Here is a 24,902-nt window from a genome sequence, read left to right as displayed (position 1 = left end):
GGGAGCAAGCCTGGCAATCCCTGCAGAGCTGTGATCTGCCCAGCACTGCAACCTGCACAGGTAGGGGTGAGGAGCAGAGGGGTTGTGCTGTATCCCCCTTGGAGATGTTTGCTTGCTTTTTCCTGGGGAGGTGTTTCCCCCCACTCCCTTTTCTTCCCTCCCAGTGCTCAGAGCAGGCTGTGCTGTGTAAGAGTTGGAGTCAAAGCTGACTCCAGCAACTCTGTGTCTGGAAGATCCTGAGCTGGGTGTTACTGAGTCAAACCAGTCCCTTTGTAAGGAAGCAACAAACTGGCAAGGAAGGAGCTTGCTGTGAGACATTATCTAGCTCTGAAGTTGGCTGGCATTTCCACCACTGCTGCAGTCACAACAGCTCACATTGTAATGCAAAGGTGGTGGCCCCGGGGTGGGTGAGGCTTATGTGGGCTACCCTGGCATTTGTCTTGGGGTCTGTTTTGCCCCTGTTGCAAATGGAGGAGGTCCAGTGTAACAAGTGCTGTTTCTTGATGCTGTGTTGAGAGCTGATGGGAACAAGCAATGGTTTGTTATCTCTGTGTGCTAGAGAAGGGGCTCTGAGGCAGAGCAAACCCACTACTGTCTTCTCCTCTGGTGCCTAGCTGGGGTGCTCAGTGGTGCTGAGCACCAGGCAGCCCTGGTACAGGCACATCCCATCATCTCTTGGGATGCCTGCAGGGAAGTAACTTGTGTGTTGCTGATTTTAAAAATAAACAAAATCAACAACAAAACAAACAAAAAAGCTGTTATTAAAAATATATATATTTATTTTTTCAGTGTATCAGCTATTTAAATAATTCACTTAAAATAATTTTATTGCACATGAAAGAACCTTTCTGGATTCTCACTGTCCTATATAAAATAAGCTTATATAGATAGAGAGACTTTCTCACACTTGATCCTTGCTCTCACACACACTCTCACTCACTCTTGCTCTACAGAGGCCGGTGCAGGCTCCGTTCACCCCCAGCATCACTACTGAGCTCTAGGCAGTAACAATCAGCTCTGGCAGGAGGGCACTGGGTGCAGGCCTGGGAGCACGGGAGGGCTCTGCCCCCGAGCTAGGTGCCCTGGGGGTCTCTCCACGAGCCCTTGGCAGCCTGTGGGAGCAGGAAGCAGCCCCTGCCTGCGGTGCGGGGAGGGTCTGGGCTGGTGCAAGTCCCCTCCCGGGCACCATCAGCTCTGGTGCAGGCAGCAGGAGGAAAGTCCTTGCCCAGGGTTGAGCAGGAAAGGAGCAGCTCCCTTTGAGGTTTCTGGGAAGTCGCCTGTGGCCAAGGGCAGGCACTGCTCAGCGAGCTCCTCTGAGGGTGCCTTTCATGGCCAGCTTGAGCCGTGGGATACAGAACAAGCTTGCAGAGTAGGCAGTTCATGACTGATCAGAATTGGATTTTGTGCCCTTTCCAGATGATTCTTTTTGGATTACTTAGGTTCTCCCACTCAAGCTGTGTAATAACTTGCTCTGCAAGTATATCTATGGCTATCCTAACTTTTAATCTCAGAATTAAGAGCTCATCAGGCCTCCTTTGGAATCTAAATTCAGCTTGAGAGCTTTCCTTTTGACCATTTTGTGCTCTTCCCAGACCTCTGTCATGCTCCTTCCTGCCAACGTCATGCTGCATTCCTGAAAGCCCTGGGTTTTTCCCACAAGTCAAGCCACACAGCAGAGAGTAATTAGTGTTAATACTCAATGTGGCACCAATCCTCTGCTGTGGAGTAATTCCTGCTCACATACAATGGGGTGTGTGCAGTAGGTTGCTAAAATGTGCCTCTGTCTGGCAAGACATCCCTGCTCAGTGCCACATCCTGCTCCAGCCATCTCCTATGATGATTAACTTGAGAATTGATGTTGTCTGAAGTTCCTAATGTCTCTGAGCCCTTGGCTTTTGTGTCTGAGCTTTGCAAGTTCAATCCCTGAATAAGGGTCTAACCCGACAGCCCTTCAGTGCTTGCTTGGGTGTGTGCCTTTCACTCCTAGACACGAGGGTCCAGCACCCACCTCTCATTTTGGCACCTGGATGGGTGGATCAACAAGCGTCAGTGCTGCCCGACCTCCAGCGTGTCAGGCAGCTGCTCGGTGAAGGCGGCTTCTAGGCGCAAAGTGCTGTAGTTGGGTGGGGGAGTCCTGGGCAGGGGGCTGTCCTGGGGCAGCGGCAGGCGCAGGGCGGTGTTGAAGGTGGGCAGGTCCTCGTCGATGCAGACGGGGTTCTCGTGGCCCTGTCTCTCCAGGTCCCTGGCCTGCCCTGGCTTCCCTGGCCCGGCCCTTTTCCGGTCGTTCCACCACTTCTTGGCCTTTTGCCACTGGCGCCGCATGACGATGGACAGGGAATCGATGAAGAAAACCTCGACGATCTCAATGACACAGACGACTGAGCAGCTCATCCAAAGGCCCAACTGGCCTCCGAAGTTGGAAAGAAGAATGACGAGCTGGAAGAGACGAGCACAAGGAGATCAGCTCCTGTGGGCACTGGGTGTGTGTCCATGGCACTGTTTTGGGGTGCAGGGAGGCTGCCCCAAGCTGTGTTTGCTGTGGGTGCTACCAAAGGCAGGGGCCCTTCCCCTGCCCAGCACTGCACCTGCTGCCTGCAGGCTACCTGGGTGCAGGGCTTGGAACTGGGCAGCCTGAAAATGCACCAGTGAAAAGGGCTGCAAAGGGCAGGACTGGGCATCACAAGGTGCATCACCTGTGGACAGCTTCCCACCCCTGCCTGGATGGGACCACTGCACTGGCCAGGAGAACAGCTCCAGCTCTTCCACCCTGTCTGTGTGGCCAGGGCTGAGCAGGGAGCTGCTGTGCTCACTTACTGTGTTGGCAGGATTCTCTGAAATGAATCTCTCATTCAGGTCTTTGTAAAACACCATGAGGTTTGCAAGGTCTGTCCTGAGAGGAGAAAGAGATGGCAGGCTGAGGGTTTAGTAAAACAATAACATGAAACGTACTGAAAAACTATGCAAATAACCAGTTGGACCAGTAGGGCTGGGCCACTCTAAGGGAGCTTTTTCCCCAATTGCCATCATTAGGGCTGCTGAGATGGTATCTGAGCTTGAGGTGCAAGCTAGAAACACAGACATGGAAACTTACTTGTTCAGCTTCTTGTTGATTTTCTGCCCTTTGTCCCAAGAGAGAACTCGAAGCATCCAGTCCTGGAAAATAGACAGAAAATACTGCTACAGCAGTGTGCACTTGTGTAGAAATCCTCTGGAAGAGGAGCTTGTGCTCCACACCACCTCAGACCAGAGTGGGTGCCAGAACTGAACATGTGATGGCCCAGCTGTCCCCAGGGGATGTCGCAGCCCATAAACTAAATTTAAGTTTAATGGTGAACTCCTGGAGGGGAAGCCCTCTTCTGGACACTACAGCCTGATCCCCTGGGACAAGCAGCACTGAAGTGCTAACCAACACCCCAGGGCTGCCCTCCTCTGTGCTGAACCTCTGGGTCATGTAATGGCTGGCTGTGCTGCTCTGCCCTCGCGGCGGACGTGATCGGGACCTCACCTCTGACACGGTGGATGGCCACTGGGCAATGCTGGTGGTGAGCGCCCACTCCTTGAAGCTGGAGAGAGAGGTAGGCTGTCAATTGTGAGCTCAAACTCCCACGCAGTATTTTACCTCTGGCTGTGGGCAGGACTTACCTGCAGGCGTCTTTGCAGATTTGCTGGCAGCCCAGCTGCTCCTTCACAAACTTCTCATGCAGTCTGTAGTAGCAGTACACTGCAAGAAGGGAGCAGGACTTGTGTATGAGAAGTCAGAAAGAAAAGCTGTGATCTTTTGCTACCTGCACTGGAGTAGAGTTTCTGGGGTGTCAGTGGCCTTTATGGCCATCTCCTATAGGCTGAGGATAAAAAGATTTACCCTTCAAATATTGCTAAATACTCTAAGAAGCTGTCACTTGCTGTAGGCATGAGCAACTGCCTCACCCAGTCAAGTCCTCCACTTGACACTTCTGTGGTGAGTGCAAATGACAAGCAACTGGGACAAGTGTCAGAAACAAGTCAATCTAAAAAAGAGAGGCAGAATCAGGCTCTGTGCTAAGTGGGCTGAAGCAGATTTGCCTTTCCCAGGGTGCTGTGTGCCTGGGGTGGTGCTGGGTGCAGGCAGGGCTGAGCTGACCGGGGACACCCTGGCAGCAGGAGGTGTTGGAACACTTACTCCAGTTGGGGTTTCTCTTGTAGTTGCAGTACTCTGCTCCAGCAGGTAAGGGCTGTGCATACTGGGCACAGCCACAGGAGTCCACCATGGCCTTCTGGAAGCAGGAGTGCAGGCAAATCTGGGGGAGACAAACCAAGAGCTGGTGTCTAAGCAGCACAGGGTGCTGCACTCCCGCAGCACCAAGCTCCAGGCTTGCATGCACTGAAAACATCCCCTCTTTAAGGCAGCAGCAAGAAGAGGAGAAGCCCATTTCCCTGGACCTTCAGGCTCTGTTGGTAGTGAATACAAATACAGGCAGAAAGTGCCAAGGAGGGTTTAGGCTCTAGTGCAAGAAGTATGAATATAATCCTCTCTGAGGGGGGGATTCTGGGAATGCCCGTTTCCCCTATAGCCATCGAAAGCTTCAGTGCTGCTGTTCCTCTTTCCACAGCCAAGGAGGTTTTCAGTCTGCCATGGCATGTGGTCCATGAATCAACAACTAGGTGTGGGAAGTGACTTGCTAGTGAAAGCGTTCACAGCTTTGACTGAATTGTCTTGGTGAATACATGTAGACCTGAAGCTGCAGGATTAATAGGGTAGTAGAGTCAGTGTTTTGTACTAGAAGACTTAATCATTTGGAATAAGCAGGAATTGAACTTCTTTTTTTTTTTAAGTTCCAGTCCCAGCCCTCCTGAGCCTTGAGTTTCAGTTAAGTGCCGTTAGTAAAAACCTGAGCTAATGCCTGTGTGAACTTCCTGGCAATTCATCACAGTAGCTTTCAGGTATAATGCCCCATAAAATAAAAATCCAGCCTAGGCACAGACTTTGCAGTAGGTAGCAGCTAAAATAATTACAATTCTTCAAGTTGAGAGTACCAGAACAACTGACACTCTCTAAGAGGACCCAATTACAGAAACCATGCAAAATTAGTGGAAACTTACTCTGTAAACAAACATCCTGCTATCTGGATGCTGATTAGATGGTATCTGTTATTCTTGGAGTCCTAAAGGTCACAATTTCTGGCTTCAAGGGTTACTAGTCTGCAACATTTACTTGGCCAATATTTTCCAGTCTCGCATTGCTTGAAAGTTGCCTAATGAGCTCATGTTCTCTCTTTATCTAACAGGGTGCCTAAGGGAACTTCAAACATCAGTCACTTAGGAATAAAACTCAGATTTTAACAACTGCTGTGGTAACAACATCAGTGGTTAAAAGCAGAGACCCTACACCTGCTGGGCTGTTCATAATCTCAGACCTCCAACTACAAAGCTGTTTAGAAAGGTAGTTTTGGAGCAACTGATAAAATGAAAGGTAACATTTACCTGGAGTGAGTAGCTCTTGTTGTAGAGATTTTCTACTGGTATGTCAGCACCAGTCTCTGTACAGTCACTGTAGGGTTTGCTCAGCTTGCGAGACCGCGTCTGAGAACAAGAAAAGAACAGGTCTTATTTTTTTGAGTTCACAGAGAAAACAGAAGATGCAGTGGCAGTTCATCATGATTCTGCAGCTGTGAGTGATGGGGCAGGTTTGAGTGGCATGTTTATCTTTTGCCATCTCAAATGATTTGTCAATCACTTGTCAGAACAAGGGTTGTTTGTTTGTTTGTTTGTAATATTTGCTGTCTGTGTTGAAAACCTCTGAAGCCAAGCAGTGCTGGCATAATTGTAACAGTGAGGACTTTTCAAAGCAGAGTAATTAATAGGTATGTCTTCTCTCCTTGGAAAGTCCTGGAGGCTATGCACCGTTTGCCCTGGATGTGTTTGTTTTTGAGGGAAGGGGGGCTGTTGATTTTTGTTTTCTGTGAGGACCCACACCTTCCTAAGCTGTTGCACTGGCTGCTCCTGTTTGGTGGGTAAAACACCACTCCAATCTCTGCTAGTGCTCAACAGCACCTCTCTACAATCACTCTAGATCAAATGTTTGTATCTCCTTCAGGACTTTTTCCAGGTGCTGCTTTGACCCTTCCACTCCAATGAGTGCTAACACCTTTTCCTGTTCTGTAATCTCTGCCGAGAGAAATGAGCTCTGAAATGCCAAGTGCTCTGCCTGCAAGGTCTGTTGAAACCAAAGCTGGGAGCCCTCAAATTTGTCAGACCTGATTCAGGCTACACCACTTGTTTCCTGCAGACTGCCCTACCCTGCTCAGCCCTGAGCTCTTACTGTCATTCTGCAGTAATTATCCACTTTGTAACAAAGACAGTGACCTGAAACCACATGAAATGTCAGCATTTAGGAATTCATTCAGTTATCTTTCACTACAGAGTTTTAAGTTAGGGGCTGATTCTACAAAGGATCAACTTAGTAGGAACCAGATAAATGCCTGCTTACCTTTAAGGCCCTGACTACAGATCTACAGATTACTGAGGTGATTCTTGACAGTGGGCAGTGCCATTTTAATCTGCAGCAAAAGAAGGCTACAGGCATGTATGGTGTAAGTCAGCTCTTGTAGAGACATGCTCAAATCTCTCTTTGGAGGGGACACAGAAATATTATTTCAGTATTAGAGATGGATTACTTCTGCAAATTGAATGTAACCAGCTTTTAATATGCTTTTAAGTTCTGCAGACAATCTAATGCCAGGACATCTGCCTCAATCTGCTGCTGTATCATGAGTTGATGATAGATTCTTTCTATAGGTTTTTTTTTTTTGTCATGGTTTATACTCCTACAAAAGCTTACTTGTTCATTCAGGTTCTGTGAAATAATTTCCAAACTAAACATTTAACTAAAGCACTGAAACTCCTACCAAGCAATACCTTGTCTGCATTTCAAACATCTTGGAGTATTTTTGGAGGGGGGACACAGAAACACAGGAGCAATAGCCTAGATACTGAGGTTTGCATCTGGGAGGCAACAACTGCCCTACTGGTGCCTGCAGCTGTGTCCCTCCTCCATGTATTGGGATGTGGTGCCAGGACTGATCTGGCACCTCAGTGGTGCAGCCCTGCCCTGATAATCACCACTTCCCCTCAGCAGCCTCTCTGGAGTCCACCTCTACTGGCAGTACAGTGACCAGCAGCTTTTGTTTTTAGTCCGGAAATTGTGTCCAGCTTCTATTTTGGCTCCAGTGTTAGGAGGCAATCAGATCAATTCCTTATGCCAAATCTTTGAAGTATTGCCACTGAGATACCTTCAACCTTATTTATATTATATGCAACAGTCCAAATCTACTGTGCCAGGAAAATATTACATGAGATATTGAGATTCTGTCTGCAGTGACTTTCTCCTAGACAGTGTAATAGTTATAAAGGAAAGAATGGTGTGAGACTTTGCCTCCTTTACACTGTTCTGGTTTGATACCTTCTACTCACTGTTTGTAGGGTAGCCTTTATCCCCTTTGGTTAAACCAAGCAGTTGCTGCCACAGTTTTCCAGACAGGTAACTATTTGCACATTTTAAAACCTGTTTTTAATGTCTTTTCTAATGCATGCACTATCTAGATCTAGCATACCCACCCAGCCCAGATAAGCAGGGCTGGCCAATGCCTTTGATCCAACCATCAATGAAGAAAAGGCAGAACTGAAATGCTCACTTAACAGCCCATTCAGATGAAAGGGGAAAGTCTGGCTTGCCTGAGAAGCCCCTTGGGTCAAATGCCTTGTCTGCACTACACTAATTGGGGAAATTTGGAGCTGCAGCCCTCCCTGCCCTTGCTGACAGCAATGACAAGATGCTTCACTAAACTGGCAAGGGCAGAGTCATTGCCTACGGGGTTTTCTTTTTTTTTTTTTTCCGAAGTGGGATAGCAAGAAACCCAGAAGACAGACTTAACACCCACAGAACAGTTAAAGGGCTCACGCTGCAGTCCTGTCTGCAGACTGACCCTAACGTGGGTACCCACAGCTCATGTTCTTCTCTTCCACCCCTGGAACCTGCGTGGGATGCACACCCATCTGCGTGTTGCTAGAGAGAAACAGGGCACATGACAACACATTTCTGTGGTTGTGGATTTTGCTGTGAAAACAAAACACAAAATCCCCTGGAAAGCCAAGAGGTTGGAGAAAAGGGAGAACAAACAAAATCCCAGTAGCTGTTTGGTTTATAAGGACCTGATTTTCCAACAGCCTCTCCGCAACAGAAAACTTTGTTCCAAAAAGTGCTACCACAGGCACTTCAACTGTTCAAGTGTGAAGTACTGGAAGCCTTCCAGCTGCTAGCTACATTCTAACATCCTACCGGTTCATGTTTACAACTGTTTCAAGGAGATGGGAGGAAGGGCTGTCACTCACAAAGTGCATCCCTATGGAGGTGGCTGCGGCGGTCTCGATTTCTGTGCCAATGTCTTCAATGAAGGGATATTCGTTTTGGTCATGGACAATGATCTTGGCTCCTGTTGATGTCACCAGGAAGGGGTTGTAGTCTGCTTCGTCTATATACAGAACAACCTGCAATCCTGAAGAGGAGAGACAAGGCAGGAGAAGAGTTACAACAGAAGCCAGAGTGATTTTTTCAGGTCAGGAAGGGCAGCACAGTTTATTTACTGTTATTTGGCCTCAAGTAGAACTGTAACAACCAAGCAAAGCCTTTGCAGTGCGAGACTGAGGCACTTGCAGCAAGCAACATCCTTCTGCAGCCCCAAGCACAGCAAACAAAGCACGTCTCTGCAGAGCATGGCTGAAACTTACTTTAAAAGTTATATAACCGGGAAGCAGTAATTTCAAATGGAAAACATTAGTGATGCAATGATATTATCTTTGTATTCTCTGGCAACAGTTTGCACTAGTTCAAACAAGTGTTTCCCCAATCAGCTTGCACATCTAGAGCCAACACATCCATCACTCTCCAGCAGGATCCAGTTCCCTGCACCGCGCGTTATCTGGCGGCGGCTCCCCGGGGCTCCTCACCGTACTCGCTGCCTCCCGTGGAGGTGCTCAGCACCGTCCCGCTCTCCCCACTGTTGAAGGTGTAGCAATTGCCATGGAGGGGGTGATGGAAGCGAGTGAAGTGCCTGAAAGAAATCAAATATTGCTACATTGCCCTCTTCAGCTTTAACTGTCTGTGGGAGAAAATCAGCAGATTTGGGCTTTTGTTTTGGCAGAGACAAAAGGACTGGATTTTTTTTTTTTGGCAAGTAACTGAATTTGCTGAAAGGTGTGTAATATCCTGAACCTGCACAGAAATATCATCTGGTTTCATAGCAGCAGGAAATGAAAAGTTTAGGAAGTTTTCATGTGGGAACAGGGACTGAGGGGATGTGGGAAGCAGATTTACAGACTTAGCAGGAAGGTGGCATTGCAGGGACAGTGTCCTCTGTCATTTGACAGCCAAGTGTCTAAAGGAACATGAATCTTCATTTTTCAGAAAAGATGTCAGAGCCACTGTCATGCAGGGGAAGCTGAGGACACACCTTTGTGATTCAAGTGCATTAATGTCTTCCCTGGGAACATCCCCCTCCTGCTCAAGCAAACGTCTTCATTCCAAGAAAAGATTTTAGGGTCTGTATGATTACAGGCACAAGCAAAATGCCTTCAGTAAGGAGAGTCCCAGTGCAGCCTGTTCTGTACCGGGCACTGGGGAAACCCTCAAGCCCCCGTGCAAGGGCAATCTCATCCCTACAGCTGCCCAGGGGAACTGTGCTGCTGCCCCCTGGGGTGAAGGGGAGATTCTCCTGCTACCAGAACACACAAGAATCGTGCTGCCACAATCATAAGCAGGTAGATTGAGCCTGCCAAAACCCACAGGTTTATCTGAAATGTGGACAGCAGAACACTATGACAAATTACATTTAAGAGTGTGATAAAAGCTCATGAAGATGCAAATCTTGCTTTACATAAAAACAAACTGTTCCTGGTGGAAATCAGCAAATACCAAATATTCAGTTCCTATAATAAGCTGTTAAGCTGGCAGATATTTTCTGTGCACTGACCTTTTGTCACAAGATAGGCCATCAAAGAAACAAGTCAGTAGAAGGTCATCAGCCGAGTAACTCAATTTCTCTTTAGTCTCCAAGGGAATTTGTGCCATGATGTTCATGTAATGCAGCTTGTACCATTCTTGGATAGCATTAACACCAGAACTGAATGTGTAAAGTGCACACTCACTGCTGTTGTTTGCATCGCACTGATAATTACAAAGGGGAAAAAGCGTTTCAGATGAAATGAAATACCCCAAGGTATGTGTGATACGGTTTCTCCTTCACAGCAATAACCATCTATGAAGTTATAGTGGCAACAAGGGGTCAAAGGGCCATAAAAGACCTTTCATTCAGGGCTACATGATACAATCAAATGTTTCAGGCCCAAAGGACAGGTCAACATGGAAGGCACTAAGTCTATTTGAGTAGACTTCAGGAAGGAATTTATCTTCCAGAGAGCTGGAGATGGATCTGCAGGCAACCACAGAGGCATGGCAGAATGGGCAAAAGAGCTGAGGGAGTGTTATTCACTATGAAGCCACCTAAGCAAGCAATAAAACAGGCCGGAGGGACACCAACCCCAAACACCCCTTTGTTGCCCCACAAGGAACTTGCCAAGGAAGAGGAACACTCACCAGCTGAAAGCCAATGATATCATTGGAATCCCCAGAGTTCACTATGGACGAGTCCTTGTGAAAGACACTGCCCTCTATTTTCCTCTTCTGGCCACTGCGAAGGTCAATTACAGTCTTGGAGAAGTCCTCAAACTTCAGCAGAGGGATCTGTTTGAAGAAGTTGCTCCCTGTGCTGTTCCACTTATCCACCGACCGGCGCACCTTGGACTTGCCTTCTGAAAATCCGTAGAAAGTCTCCAAAGCCTTTTTTGTCTCTTTGTCCAATTCAGATAAATATTCTTTCATGGAACTGTACCTGCATTAGAAACAATGTGAGAAAAGTGACATCCCACCTCACCGCCTAGCTGAAGTGTCTTGCTGCTGCACTGCAGATCTCACTGTTGAGGACAGAATTCCTTGTTGTGGATTCACACGGGTCTCTCTTACTACCACTTCAATTTGCATTGGTGTGGGCAGACATGGCTGTGCCCTTGGAGCAAGGACCATCTGAAGCAGAGCAGACTGCACTACAGGGAAAGCCCTTTCTGACTCCCAAGCTCCCTGAAGGCTGTGTTTGCAAGCCCGAGGAGGCAAAGCATGTGGAAATACAACTTCTGCATCTGTGCCAAAAGACATGGGAGAGCTGGATTGCCTGCAGGGACCAGGATGGGTAACTGGCAGTGGAACAGACATCAACATGTGTGTAACTTGGCAGAAGAAAAAGAATCGTGGATTTATAATGTTAAAGCATCCTATAAGGACAGAAAGAGGCAGAGGCAACAGAGAAATGACAGATACTGCCTTTTCATTCTTCAGGAGATGGCATTGTCTATAATTCTGGAACTTTGGTCCTGGGAAAATGGGAATTTGAAGAGAACCACAGAGCTGACCAGGGGCTGTCTGGGGCAGAAAGTGAAATCTACTGAGCCCTAGCCCAGCAGGCAGCAACTGGAGGCTGTGAGTATAACCCACATGGGTCTGAAGAGCACCAGGGGTGGATAGGTAACTCAAAGTGCCATACACATAAAACCCAGTGCCAGGAAAAACTGCTGCTAAGCAGCGTGGCAGTGCAGCTGGAGAAGGCCAGGCAGGAGTTTGGTGCTGGGCTGGTGAGGGGATGATGAACCCGCCGGGATTCCCGGGGACTGGGGTCCCACTCTCCCCCCCGTGCCTTACTTGTAAGGGTTGATGTTGCAGATCGTAACGGCGGGGAAGGGCAGCTTCTGGAACTGGACGGTGACGGAGACCGAGGCGCTGTAGTAGTTCATGAGGAGCTCCGCGCACTGCCAGAGGATGAGCCCGACGGCGCTGAGGGTCAGCAGGATCCAGATGAACCTGCGCAGGCGGCCGCGGGACACGACGATGCGGCGGCAGCCGTGGGTGTTGGTGTTGAGGCAGTACCACCGCATCAGCTCGCTCAGCGTCGGGGCCTGCGGGCCCTTCACCGGCAGCGTCCTCTTGATCCGGGCCGTGATCTTCTTCCCGGGGGCCATGGCTCCTGCGGCAGCTGCGGACAGACGGACCGGGCGCTTCAGCCGCGGGGACCCGGGGCCACCGCCGGTGCTGCCCCCGCGCTGACGGGGCCCCGCTGTCCCGCCCGCCGCCACCCACCGCGGAGTCGCGATCCCCCACCGCGCCGGGTGCTTCCGCCGCAAAGCACCGTTTTCCCGCAGAGGCCGCCGGCGGCCACGGCACCCCTACCAGCCTCACCTCGGCCGCCCTCCGGGCCCGGTGGGGCCATGTTGCGCTCCCGGCCCCGGCGCTGCTGCCGATGGCGCGGCTGGCGGCTGCACCGGCACCTACCTCCGTGCCTGCCCCGCCCGGGCCCGCCCCGGCCCCTGCCCCGCCCCGGCCCCTGCCCCCGCGGCCCGCCCCGCTCCGCGGCCGCGCAGCGCCGCCCCACGGCGGCCGCCGGGGCTCGCGGGAGCGGCGGGGCCGGGCGGGCGCCCCCGGGCAGGGTCCCGCGGGCCCGGCGCGGGTGACGCGGCGCGGAGCTGGCTCGTCCCCGCGGGGACGGGGAGGGGCCGGCGGCGGGGCGGGGTCCCGGCAGCCCCGGCGCCCCGCAACAAAGGCCGTGGCGCTGCGGCGGCGGAGCTGGCGGCGCGGTGACGTCCCGGCGCGCCCCGCCCCGCCCGCCCCGCCCGCTGCATGGCGGCGCCGTGAGGCGGCGAGCCCCGGCGGGCGGGGGGCGGCATGCGGCGGCCGGCGGGCTGAGCGGCCGGGCGGGGATGCGCGCTGCGCCGCGCCGCCATGTCGCGGGTGAGCGGCCCCGGGCCGGCCGGCAGCGTCAAGGAGAAGCGCTCCTTCAGCAAGCGGCTCTTCCGCGGGAGGGCGGCCGGCGGCGGCTCGGCCCCGGCGCCCGCCGCTGCCCCGGCCTCGGCCCCTTCCGGGCGGTCGCTCGGCGGGTTCATGAGCCGCGTGCTGAAGACCCTCTCCACCCTCTCGCACTACAGCAGCGAGCCCGAGCCCCGCGGCCCGCACGCCCCGCGCCTGCCCCCGCCGCAGGCGGCGGGCGGCCTGGGCAGCTGCTTCCCGCCGGGCCCGCCGCGCAGTCCTGAGCCCCCGCCGCGGCCCCCCGGCGGCCCCGAGGCCGTGCCCGGCGTGGCGGGGCTGCGCAATCACGGCAACACCTGCTTCATGAACGCCATCCTGCAGTGCCTCAGCAACACCGAGCTCTTCGCAGAGTTCCTGGCGCTGGAGCAGTTCCGCGGCGGGCCGCCCCCCGCAGCCCCCGGCCCCGCGGACGGGCCGCCGCCCGCGCCCGGCGAGGTCACCGAGCAGCTGGCGCAGCTGGTGCGGGCGCTCTGGACGCTGGAGTACACCCCGCAGCACAGCCGCGACTTCAAGGTGAGCAGGCGGCGGGGCCCGGGCTGGGGGGATGGCCGCCTCGTCCCTTCGAGGCGGGAAGGCTGAGCGCGGGGCAGCCACGCTGCCTGGGAGCGGCAGGAGCCGTCCCTCGAGTGTCCCTCCGGGGCGTGGGGACTGCGCAGCCCCTCGGTGCCTCTCGCCTTGCTGCTGCACGTGGGGCCGGGCTCTGTGCCCCGCTTCCCGGGCCAGCAGGAGAGGCCTGCCCAGGCTGTGCTGGCTGCGCAAATCCCACGTCCCCCGTGTCACTCTGGTGCCACAGGCTGCCTGGCTGCTCTGGTCACCAGGTTGTGGTGGGGTCTCGTCCGTGATACGGGTGCCCGTGCTGCATGCTGGTGGCTCTGGAGAGCTGCTCGGGCTTCCCGGCATCCTTCAGGAGAAGCAGACACCGGCGTGTCCGTGCTGTCGGCCATGGTGGCCACTCCTTGGCTCCCTGGTTGTCCCCGGGGCGAGTGCCTGCAGTCGAGGCCCCACTGCTCCCTTAATTACTGATGGTGCTAAAGCTGGCTGATAGCTCTGCTGCTTTCCATCAGTACAAGTGCCCGTGCTGCTGTTTCATACCTCCATCGCGCTGCTGTCAGAAAAGTTGCCTTTGCAGTGCTGGAGCCGGGAGCTGTGTGTGTGCGTGTGGGACGCAGCTGTTGAGGTGGGCTTCTTGTCATCCCAGCACTGGGAGCTTGGGCTGATTTGGGGAACAAATTGCAGGAGTACGAGGTGGTAACTCGTGTTTCCTGCTGTGGTATTCTCCCTGCCAGAGCCCTCACACCACGGCTGGGTCCAGCAGCATTGGTCCCTTGCCCTGCCCTGGGCGCTGCTCTTGCCCAGGACTTGTAGCAGAGGGCTTGGTCTTTGCACCTATGGTATAAAAACTCCCTGCAGTACTTTTGGATGCAGTGAGCCACAACTCTTAAAAAGCACTCCAGGCCTACCTTGCTTCTCCAAACAGTAAGAATATTGTGAAGTTTTACTGTAATGGCAATTCACTGGCATATAAAACTGTTTAGTCCTGTGAAAGAAAGGGTAGGTGGTGGCCTCCATGCTGTTAAATTTCCTTAAATCAGAGATCTTTCAGTTTTCTTGCAGAATGAGTTGGAGAGGGGACACAGATGCATGAGAATATACCAGGAGCATGGTTCACACGTTCTTGGGCTTCATGCCTCTGGTTCAGGTGGGATTTGGCAATAGGCAGAGGTGGTGTGTACCAGTGCCTTGCTCTTCCTCAGTGTCTGTCGGATGGTGGGATGTCCGAGAGGCTCTTGAGGCATCAGTGGTCTTTGTCACCTGCAGTTGTTTGGACTGATGCACGGCCACTGCCTCCTCCCTCTGCTTCTCCTGCATGTTTCCAGGTGGTTGCATCCACTGTCACCTCAGCCGTGTGGGAGTTTTCCCTGGGGGTCCTGGTGCAGGTGGCCACGCGTGGCCCTGGTGGTTCCGCGGTGTTGCTGCTCGGGGCGCCCACCCGCTCGGCTGCGGTTTCCGTGCATCCAGTCCTGGCAGCACCACAGGGCGCTTGCCTTGATCGTGATCCTTCCCCGCCCCAGGGGTGTTCTGGCAGAAGAGATCATGTCTTTCTCCTGAGTAATAACAGGAATAAAAGGTTGCAAAAGTGGAATTATCCTTGGCCAGTGTAACCGATAAAATCAAAGGGGAGCGCAGGCCACTTTCTAGGCCGAGATGCGCTGTTTGTGCAGGCCTGCAGGAGAGGTGCTCAGATAAGAGAGATGAGGAGGAAGAGAAACAGATCTGTAGATGAAATTAAGGCCATGTTTCAAGGGTTGTTTGGTGTGGTTTTTTTTAATAGTAGAACTTTCTTTGCTTATTTGCAGGTATCACTAATGGTAAGTGAACACTTTTCTACTTGTTGTTGCTGTAGCAGGAGCCCATCAATCTTCTACCTGCCAGGTCCCCTGGAGGGTTTCAGAAAGTGTCTTGGTCCCAGCAGGCCCTGCACGGCGTCAACAGCCGTGTCTTCCTCAGAACAACTTTGTCATTATGTCAAGTACTTGACTGTTTCTTTACGGAGGTCAATTACTTTTAATAGTAAATTAATGCCTCTAAAGAGAGTTAAGTAGTCTGAACCTGCTATTAAATTCAGTATTCTTAATTAAATTTTTCTTCAGCAGCAGATTTGCACGGTTAATTTAAAGATGTAAACAACAAGCTGAGATTTGAGAAAGGTGAAGTTTGGCATTTTCACTCTGGAAGCTGCTGCTTCTCCCCAGAACGAGAAAACATCCCTCTGAGCTTCGTTTTGATAGGGAATGTCCCACCCTCTGCCTTCATTGCTTTAGTTTTTTTTAGGCTGCACAGTGTTTTCTGAAGAGTAATTTTGTGCTTTTACTCCAACAGTGAGAGTTATTGAGAGTAATATTTATTTGGAAGTATTTCCCCACTTTTTAGGTTAATCTTAAAAAAATAACCCATCCCACAGGTTCATGAATCTTGTAGTCCTGCTGCTGAACACAAGGAAAATGCAATTAAAACAAGTTGTTGGTGTGAAATCGGTTGTCTTATAATTGTAGGGCTGAGAGTGAGCCTTGCAAGAGAGCTCATGTGTGGGGAGGGGAGGTGCTCACTGGGCCAGCAGCTGGCACATCGTCTCTGGGAAGATCTACTTGAAACACAAGGATCTCAGCTGTTTTTTGGATTTTAAACTTGATGTTTCTCTGTCAGGATAAATCTTTTTAGATAATTTTTTCATCCTGGTCTGCAGCATGGATCTGTGTGGAGTGGTCTCTAAGCTGTTTTCAATGGCTTATCCTTGGGGCACAGATCTGCTGTGGAAAGGGCACCAAGGATGCCTTTGGGAATCCTTGCCCTCTGTGGAGGAAATAGAAGTGCTGTGGATGTTGTGTGTATTCTCTGCTCTCCCTGCTCCAGAGGTGTTCACTGCCAGGGACACGTGCTCTGCTGACTCTGGTTGCAGGAGGCTGAGTGGGTGGGGGGCAAAGGATGTGGGGAAGCATATCTTCATGGGAGCTGGAGGAGCATTGGGAAGCAGATGGGAGCAGGAGGTCTAGAAGACTGTAGCCTTAGGAAGAGATCAAGGAAAGATTGAACTGGGACATGGAAGCAGAGGGATTTGTTTCTTTGTGTATCAGCCCTGGAGCTGGGAGCAGAAGGGACCCTGGGCAGCCCTTTCAAGGGAGGTGATACACATGGCGGAGGTGATGGATGTTGGTTTTTATCTCTGCTTTGGATGGCTTTCCTCCTGGTCTTGTGCTCATCTGCAGTTTGTTTTAACAATAGTTTTCTTCCGATTGCTCAGTGGTTTTTATTTTCCTGCCTAAACAGGGCTGCTGCTTTCATAACAGGGGCCAATATTGCAGCTTGTGTTTCCTCTTTCCCCTTTGTGATGGTGTGACAATAGTGACAAACATCTATTGTATAAGCAGTAGCTGTGCTTCGGGCTTGTTTTTTTCCAGGGAGCTGTCCCGCTCTGCCTGCAGAGTTCCTGGGAGTGTCAGATAGTGAAGACAGAGCACCCTTTGTGGTGAGGAGCTGGTCTGCAGCACTCAGACATGATGATGGGGGTTGGACGCGAGGACTTTTATTTAAACTAACTGGGCTTGAAAATTTGTATGTACTTACCCAGATGCTCTACCTTTGCCTTTCTTGGAGTTCTGGTCTGATGTGGATGTTGAGGCTGTTTTCTCTTTTGAGGCTTTTTTCATGGCTAAATCAGTCAATACTTAACAAAACCCCTTGTATGCTAGATCTGTGTTGATTGCATTTTCTTTGTCCTACAACATGAAGACTGTCTTGTTATTATGACTTGCAGTGTGTACAGCAGATTCAGCAAAACCGTAATAACTTGATTGAGTTGGATTATCAGAATTAGATCTGAACCTGGACTGAATCCCTGATAGTAAAGCAGGGATTATTGTGCCAGATTAATAGTGCTGCTTCCATTTTTATTTATTTCTTTTTAAACCTTTGTTTAGTGTAAGATTTCATAGTAGCTGTGTGTAACTCTTCCAGTTTCAAGGTTCTCAAGTTTTGGACCATGCACTTGGTCTAAACACTGTGCTTGGGACAAACAATCAGTCATCTGTGTTGGTCACTTCTTTGTAAGTAAATGAGTAAGTAATCTGGATTGTGAAGGAACTCCTGCAAAGTATCAACCTGCTCAGTGTCTTCACCCTCTGCTGTAGATGAGATGCCCACAGTTCTTGGCGTAGGCCTGCTTGGTGCAGTCTGGGTGCTGTGGAAGCCTTTGGTCCTGCCCAGAAGCTGTTAGCTATGAGCTCTTCCACTCACTGGAGCCCATGTGCTTTGCTAATGGGGCCAGTTGTACATGGAATGGGATCTCCTGGGTCATGTTTAATTATCTTGCTCTCTGCCTAGTGCAGCACTTATTTTATTTTGGACAGAGTCCGCTGCTTATTCTTAAAATATCTCTCTGGAGAGCAAGCTGTCCTCCCTTTAGAGAAAGAGAGAAGAATGGAACAGGAGAAAAGAAATGGCAGAGCCCCCTGGTCACTCTTGGTTCCTAGCTTTTCAGATCTGTGTTCATCTGAAAGGGCTTTGACTAGGGCCAGGTAATGTGGGATCTTGAAGTGCTTGTGCCAGTTCAGTCCGGGTGCTCCCAGGGATGGCATTGCAGTGGGGAGACTTCTCCTAGAGCTGCTCTGGGATTTGGAAGTGACATACTTCACTTGAAACAAAATGCAAGGGATAGATTTTCCACATTGTTATTGTGACACTTCTTGACATCATGGGAACATATTTCTGTCTTCACTGGGATGGATCATAAAGGCTTTTGGCAGTCTTTCAGAGTTAGACTTCTTTTTCTTAACATTAACCATCAGTAAGATGCAAGTCCATTGTGGGGGCTGGATGGACCCTGTCTAGGGCTGGAGGGGTGATGTTGCTTGGCTGCCAAAACATGTTTTCTGAGCTCTGAGGTCTTTGTTTCCACACTGCCTCCACAGAAGTACAAATGGTGACAGTATGAAAACCATGCCATGTCTGGTAACCTGTGGAGGTGGTGAAGGAATGCCTTTTCTTGGGCATCTTAATTTGATCTGTGCATTGCTCCGTGTCCTGCTTTGCACACTGGCAGTTATAAAAGGCCACGCTTGGTTGCAGATAAACCCATTTTGTTCTTCCGTCTGAATGTGTGGCTGCTGCAGAGCACTGTTGTAATGAGCTCTTTTGCATATGGTTGTGTCAGTGAGATTAATGTTTGTTTTGCAGCATCCTTGAAGTGCGTGGAGAGGCTCCTGTGAGCAGTAGTGATCAGATCCTTGTATTGGAGACCTGTGCTCTAACTTGGGACCTGACACAAAACCTGGAGAGAGTGGGAGAGGCACAGGTGTGCAGCTGGAGCACTGGCTCCCTGGGCTCTGGGGCCCAGCCCTTGGGTCTGTCTGTGGCATTCCCCCATTCCTTCAGCTCTTGCTCTTTTGAATCCCACAGATCACTTTGCCAGCGCAGCAAGAAAACAAAGCCTTTTTGTAGAGCAAAATCTGATTTCTGCTGTTTATAAGGATGAATTCTCCTAGCAGCCAGCACCAACTCCCAGCTTCTTGTCTAGGCTTGTTAAATGCAGTGGAGATCCCCTCTGGTCCTGGCATGCTGTGCTCTGCTGCGCTGCAGGGGGAGGCTCAGTGCACCCCATCTCCCTGCCTTGCTTTTCTTGCCCTGTGCAGCTGCAGCAGCTGAGCCGCCGTGTCCCGGGTCCTGGAAGTTGTGCAGGTCTGTTGGCAGCAGAAGGGCAAAGGGTCACTGCTGGGCTTGTCTTCTTCCCCGAAGGTCTGAACCCAGGTGTTGCTTTGAGTATCTTCACTTTTCCAGAGGAAACTGCTGTTTCTGTGTGGGAGTGGCTGGAGTCACTTAGATAAATACTCTTCAGGAGAGCTCTGCTGTAGGAGTTGCACATACACAGAACTGTACCCGTGTGTCGCGAGCTGGTACCGGGGGCGCTACCGGCTGTCAGGATACTTCTGCGACTTATGTGGGGAAGAACAGTTTCCCACACGTGGATTTAAAAAACTAAAAAAATCTGGTTTAGCATGGCTTTGTGATGTTCAATGAAAGATGAAGAATAGCCTTTCTTTCCTGCTCAGATGTGTTGTTGTGTCAGGTCTCCAGTGAACTGGCTTCATCCGTTTGTGTACAAAAACCATTCCACAGCTGCTTCCTACCAGAGGCACACTGGAAAATAGCAGACTGACATTTTCCCTTTAGTTGTCTTTGTGATCTGGAATAACAACAGCAGCAAAGGAGAGGCCAGTAGTTCAGCTATGTTTGGCTTTATTTATTGCATCTATTCAGAACAACAGATGAACGATTGTTAAACTTTTAGTGGGCTGATAAAAATGGTACTGCATCTTTGCCGTAAATCTGCTTTATAGACAGACAGGGACTTGTTTGGTGAGGGGGTGTGTGCATTAGGGGGTTAGGTGAGTGTATGCGATCGATATTAAATTATGATTTTCCCCCTCTTATCTCTTCTGACGGTGCCACTTCCATTCAGGGTGCCTGTATGCCAGTGCTCTCACATCTGGGGGAAGTAAGATTTCATTCCTTCTCCCAAACTCTTAGGGGCTGAGCTGAGGAAAGGGGCTGGAGGTGGAGGGCTGTACAGTCATGGAAGGGTGCTGGGAATGGAGCTTTGGAAAACACCCCTGGTGTCTTGCATCTGAAACAGCTGCACCAAGGTTGTTTCTGACCTGTTCTTAATACCCTCTGGAGATGGATGGAGTCTGTTCAGATGTGCCACCTAGACTTAGAACATATTTGGGTTAGGGGCAGAGGATTAAAGACTATGGGGGTTTAGTAAATGTGGTGGGTTTTAATGTGTTTTTCATTTCTTTATGCCAATAGCTTCTTAACCTGCAGCCAGTTACAACTGCTGTTGCTTTACTGCAGTGGGTTCAGCATAAGCAGGACCAGCAAAATGAGAAAATTTGAGGCTGTGTTTTTGACTTACACCTGTCTTTGTGTGAGGTGCTCTGGATACAGCCTCTTGGGGAGAGGGTGTTGCATTTGGGGCCTTGTCTAAGCTAAGGTCACTGCCTGGGCTGTGCAGATGTCACCTGGATGGCAATGATACAAACTAAGTTGAACTGCTTAGCCCTGCACTGAGAGGAGCACACTTCATGGCCAAAGTGGGAGACCTGCTGCCCTGGCTGCTGACTTGGAAGGGGTCTCAGAAAATGAATACAAGGACATTCAGGGGGAACGATGCTTAATGACGAGCTGCCACTTGCTGGCTGTGCCCATCAAGTGCTACTGGAGCAGTTCAGGATTTGTGAGCCTGGCTTGCCAAGGGCTGCAGTCCTGTCCATTGCACAGGGCTGCAGGGTCCCCCCGACTTCTTCCACAGCTGCTGCCTGAGCGTGGGGCTGCCCTGGGGGACGGGACAGCGCAGGGAATGTGTGTGACCGCTCAGCTGAGTGGAGGCTGCGCTCCAGGAGTTCTGCTATTTTTCTCAGATTGTTAAATTGTTTCGAGTCAGCGCTTTTATCTCTGACTTGGAGTTAGTTGTGTTCCCTAGTGCTGACTGTTGGGCACTGTGTGGCTATTGTACCTCCTTAACACCTTGCCTGTCGGGTTGCTTTGCTGCCCCGGCATCTCAGAGTGCGCTGGGAGGAAGGCACATAGTGTCTCACAGAGCAACAGATGCAGAGGTTTAAGTAATGACAAACCCACTCGTGGCAGCGATGGCAGGAAGTGTGAGTAACGCTGGGAACACGCTGCTATGGCTGGAGTGTTTTTGTAGCAGAGCCCCTTGTGAGGGAATTGCATCTGATATTTTGTAGTGCTTCCTGAATTACTTCCAACATCTTGTGATCTGTCTCTACAGGCAGCTCTTTATCCTTGGTCCACTCAGGCTGTGAAAGTGTTGAGGAAACCAGAACAGTTACTGTGGAGCTGCTTCTGAGAGGCACAGTCCAAGGCAGATGGCTGTTGCAGACCCTCAGAGTCACTCTGCTGTGGGTGTCATGGGCTGTGCTCCTTGCTGTGGGACAGCACCTCAGTAGGAACACATATCAGTAAATTCCCATGAGGATCTAGAGCAATGTGCTGCTGACAGAGGTGATAAGAAATACTAGGCTTGATGCCTGAAGTCCTTACTTATGTCTGATTCCATACAGAACCCTCCATGCCCCCTTTTTTGCTTGAAATTCCAGATTTTCTTCCTCCTACCAATACTGAAGACCCTGGCATCCAACAGCAAGGAGTGCTCTAAGATGGGTCAGCCTGGAGTTTTCTTAAAAATAGCAGATTACTTGGGGCTCTGATCAAGAAATTAATGTTCCATAAATCTAAGGGGAGAAGTATAAGACTGAGAATTGTAATAAAGTTGGTGGGAGTGGGACCCTGTGCTGCTGTATTCAGGTGAAGGATGTTCAGAGATGTGAAGGAGAGATCTGGTTGTGTGTCTGTGGCCCAGGCTAGTGAATGTCGGTTGGTGGAATGACAGGTCATGTCTTTAGGTGTCACTTGTTGGGGTGAGTTTCTAGCACAGCTAAACTAGGCTTCTCTGGGTCGTTACCATCTTGTCCTGATACCTGCTGGATGAATGTCAAGTGTTGAGCTACCTGATCAGGATCTGCAAGTATATTCACTGTTTTTTCATGGTCAGTGTTAAATGTCATAAATTGGTGCAACATGAATAATTCACTAAGCTTTCTGCTGAGAAGAGCAATATGTATCAGACTGATACCTGAGAGGAGGCTTAAGATAATTTTTTGAATCATGTTTTGTTGTTTTTTTCCTGGCAATCGATCTTGTTTTAATTAATGGGAACTAGGAGTGGAAAAGGCTGTTTGGTCCCCTTTAATCTCTCAGTCCCTGCAGACTATTTCAGATTTTTCTCCCCAATAAATCAGCTTGCAAGTGTCCCAAGCCCCTGTTGCATTGAGCCCCAAGCAGGGCTGTGCTGGGCTGGCACCCGTTTGGTGCAGAGGTGAGTGTTCACTGTGGACTTGTTTAGAAGTGTGTTGACATATTTTATGTGGAAGGGTGCTGGTCCCTGTGCAGGCAAGGGCAGTAAATCTGTTGTCAGAAGGGCTTGCACATATGTAATGAGACCAGATTATTTCTGGTTTTGCTTATTTTGCTGCCTTGAGGCAGGTGGACAGATTATAGAGGATAGAGACTACATGTTTATTAGTCCTTTCCTGTCTCTTTCATCATCCCCCCCTGCTCTGGTGACCCCGTTTTCTAGAGGGATAAAGCGAGCAGCCCAACCTCATTTCTCAAATCTGTTGCAAAGTCTGATTAGGGAGATGGAGGAGCTCTGGTACAGTGTGTGCAGCCTGCCTGGCCCCTCAGCACTCCCTGGGGCAGCTGCTCTGCTGCAGCCTTCCTGCAGGGTTGGGTCTGGTCTCTGCTGGTGCCACTGCCCCGTTAGAGGACCCTGCTCAAACAATTGAGTTCCATGTCAGCACTTTCTGTCTCTTCATGGGTGTACTGAAGAGTGGAGGTGTAGCACATCCCAAGCAGCATGCCTTGTCCTGGTAGTAGGCAGCATGGAAAGGCTGGGGAATACCTGGGCAACTGACACAAGCTCTGCTTGGAGCCTGTTTCTTACAAATTTGTGGTTAAAATTGGTGGAGTGGGGGTGTGGGGGTGGCTGCCCCGTGACTCTGTTAGGTGAATGTCCTGCCTGTTTCCTGAGGAGCAGGCTGGCTCCCTGACTGGTGCCTGGAAAAACTGCTTTTCCACACTCAGTGGTGTGTCCTAAGCAAGTTTGCTGGTGCAGGTAGTGGCAATAAATGGTGTTTGGGATGAGCAAGTTCTGCGTAGTGGATACATGATACCTAGCGGAGGAAACAACATGATGACTGTACTTAGGTGCTTAAGAGCACGTCTGATGCAAAACATGCTTGCCTGGGTATTGTTGGGATGATCAGTTTGTAGAAGCGCCTGCAGTTTTGATGCAGTGACCTCGGCTGATTCCTGGCACTGTGTGCCTGTATTAGCACTGGCAGTTGGGGTTTGGAAAACCTGTTACCTCACAGCAGGAAGGAGACAGACGGGGCTTTGGGTGCGCTGTCAGCCCTGCCTGTCGGGTGATGCGGGCTGGGGGGGAAGAGCTCAGTTCTCCTGCTTTCTCTGTATGCCTCCCGGTCTCTCTGCAGAACATTGTGTCCAAGAACGCTATGCAGTACCGAGGGAATGCCCAGCACGATGCACAGGAGTTCCTCCTGTGGCTCCTAGACAGAGTCCATGAAGACCTGAACAATGTGGTGAATTCCAGCGGCATGCCGCCGCTCAAGGTAAGGGATTTGGTGGGAGCCAACGTGGGAGAGGAGCTGTGACTTGGTGTACAGTCTTCTTTTCTAAATTGGATCTCCTTGTTGGCTTCTCAACTCCAGTAGTTCAGATGGAACAAAAGCCCTGTGAATGTAACTTTTTGTCTGACTAGTCCCTGGCAAGTGCTCCCCAGCAGAACCATTTGTGACTGTCACATGCTGCTCTGCCAGAGCTGGGCACTGTTACAGGAGAGGGGCTGCCGGGCACTCTGGGGGCTGGGAGATCCCTGCCTGTCCTTGGGCTGCCCCAGCTACCTCACATTCCTGCAGAGCTGCCCATGAGAGCAGAGAACACTTATTTAAAAGTCTTGTGACTCTTTTCTGGTGGTTCTGGGCAAGGAAGGCACAAATTCAACTGAGAGTACTGGAGCTGTCTGTTGTGATGCACCTGCATGCTTGGATGTGCTTCTAGGGTTTATTCTTCTCTTCTAGCCACCGCTGGAGGATGACGTGCTGCTCGAGGGACCAGCCTTTCCAATCAGTAGTACTTTTGTGCAGGAACTCTTTCAAGCCCAGTACAGGTATGATGCTCTGCAAATGCTGAGGCGTTAGTACACATATTGGTGACCCCAGTATAATTTTACCTGGGAACGAGCTCCCAGTGCCGTTGAGACTGGTGTCACTGTGTTAACAATTATTTCTGAATTCCTGCAGAGATGTTTATTAAAAGCTAAGTTCAGTGACTGGAGTGAAGTCTTTTCCTGGCATGCCCTGTAATGAACTTTGAGCCTAGTTACTTTAAAAGGATCTAGAAATGAGGAGCCCTTGGTTTACAGCAGCTGAGTCTGTGCAGAGCCACCGATGGAGGAGGAGCAGGAAGGGGCAGCCAGGGTGACAGGCAAAGGCTGTTATTTGTGATTTGATGATTTACCCATTCCTGATGAAACAAGCTCTAACTCTGTTCTGTTACTGGTGTTTGTGCCAGGTCCTCTCTGACGTGCCCTCATTGCCAGAAGCAGAGTAACACCTTTGACCCTTTCCTCTGCATCTCCCTGCCGATTCCTTTGCCTCACACACGGTATGTAACTGTCTTGAACGTAGTGTTGGCTGTTTCCCAGGCATGTAGTGTTGTTTAATTTGCTACAGAAGGAAGAGAGATGTCAGCAAAATCCCTCTGGTAAGTCTTTAAAAAGATAAATGGGACTATATAGGGCTTACAT

General features: G+C 50.6%; 2 protein-coding genes across 2 annotated transcripts in view; one reads left to right on the top strand and one right to left on the bottom strand.

Annotated features, from left to right (window-relative positions):
- Window positions 1-756: 756 nt before the first annotated feature.
- On the bottom strand, window positions 757-12,414 carry SCNN1G (sodium channel epithelial 1 subunit gamma). Its single transcript, XM_051632266.1, has 13 exons — window positions 12,317-12,414; window positions 11,783-12,113; window positions 10,628-10,922; window positions 10,005-10,198; window positions 8,983-9,086; window positions 8,368-8,531; window positions 5,461-5,559; window positions 4,160-4,277; window positions 3,643-3,721; window positions 3,506-3,563; window positions 3,092-3,153; window positions 2,815-2,890; window positions 757-2,436 (listed from the first exon to the last, which is right to left on the bottom strand). The coding sequence occupies exons 1-13, from the start codon at window positions 12,345-12,347 to the stop codon at window positions 2,047-2,049; spliced, it is 2,001 nt and encodes a 666-aa protein (XP_051488226.1). The 5' UTR covers window positions 12,348-12,414; the 3' UTR covers window positions 757-2,046.
- Window positions 12,415-12,856: 442 nt separating this feature from the next.
- Window positions 12,857-24,902, top strand: part of USP31 (ubiquitin specific peptidase 31) — a 28,577-nt gene continuing 16,531 nt past the window's right edge. The window contains exons 1-4 of the mRNA XM_051632262.1: window positions 12,857-13,453; window positions 23,569-23,706; window positions 24,175-24,263; window positions 24,668-24,760. Coding sequence (XP_051488222.1) covers window positions 12,857-13,453; window positions 23,569-23,706; window positions 24,175-24,263; window positions 24,668-24,760 — 917 coding nt within the window. The remainder of the gene's footprint in view (window positions 13,454-23,568; window positions 23,707-24,174; window positions 24,264-24,667; window positions 24,761-24,902) is intronic.

Source organism: Apus apus, chromosome 14 (assembly GCF_020740795.1).
Source record: "Apus apus isolate bApuApu2 chromosome 14, bApuApu2.pri.cur, whole genome shotgun sequence".
Taxonomy (NCBI): domain Eukaryota; kingdom Metazoa; phylum Chordata; class Aves; order Apodiformes; family Apodidae; genus Apus; species Apus apus.
The sequence above is the reverse complement of the archived record's forward strand: the minus strand, read 5'-3'. Positions and strand labels throughout refer to the sequence as shown.

Coding starts and splice junctions, on each gene's coding strand:
- SCNN1G (XM_051632266.1), bottom strand. CDS start 12,347: ATGGCCCCACCGGGCCCGGAGGGCGGCCGAG. Junction 3,564..3,642: donor ATCTGCAAAGACGCCTGCAG/GTAAGTCCTGCC, acceptor CTCTCTCTCCAG/CTTCAAGGAGTGGGCGCTCA. Junction 2,891..3,091: donor ATCAACAAGAAGCTGAACAA/GTAAGTTTCCAT, acceptor TTCTCCTCTCAG/GACAGACCTTGCAAACCTCA.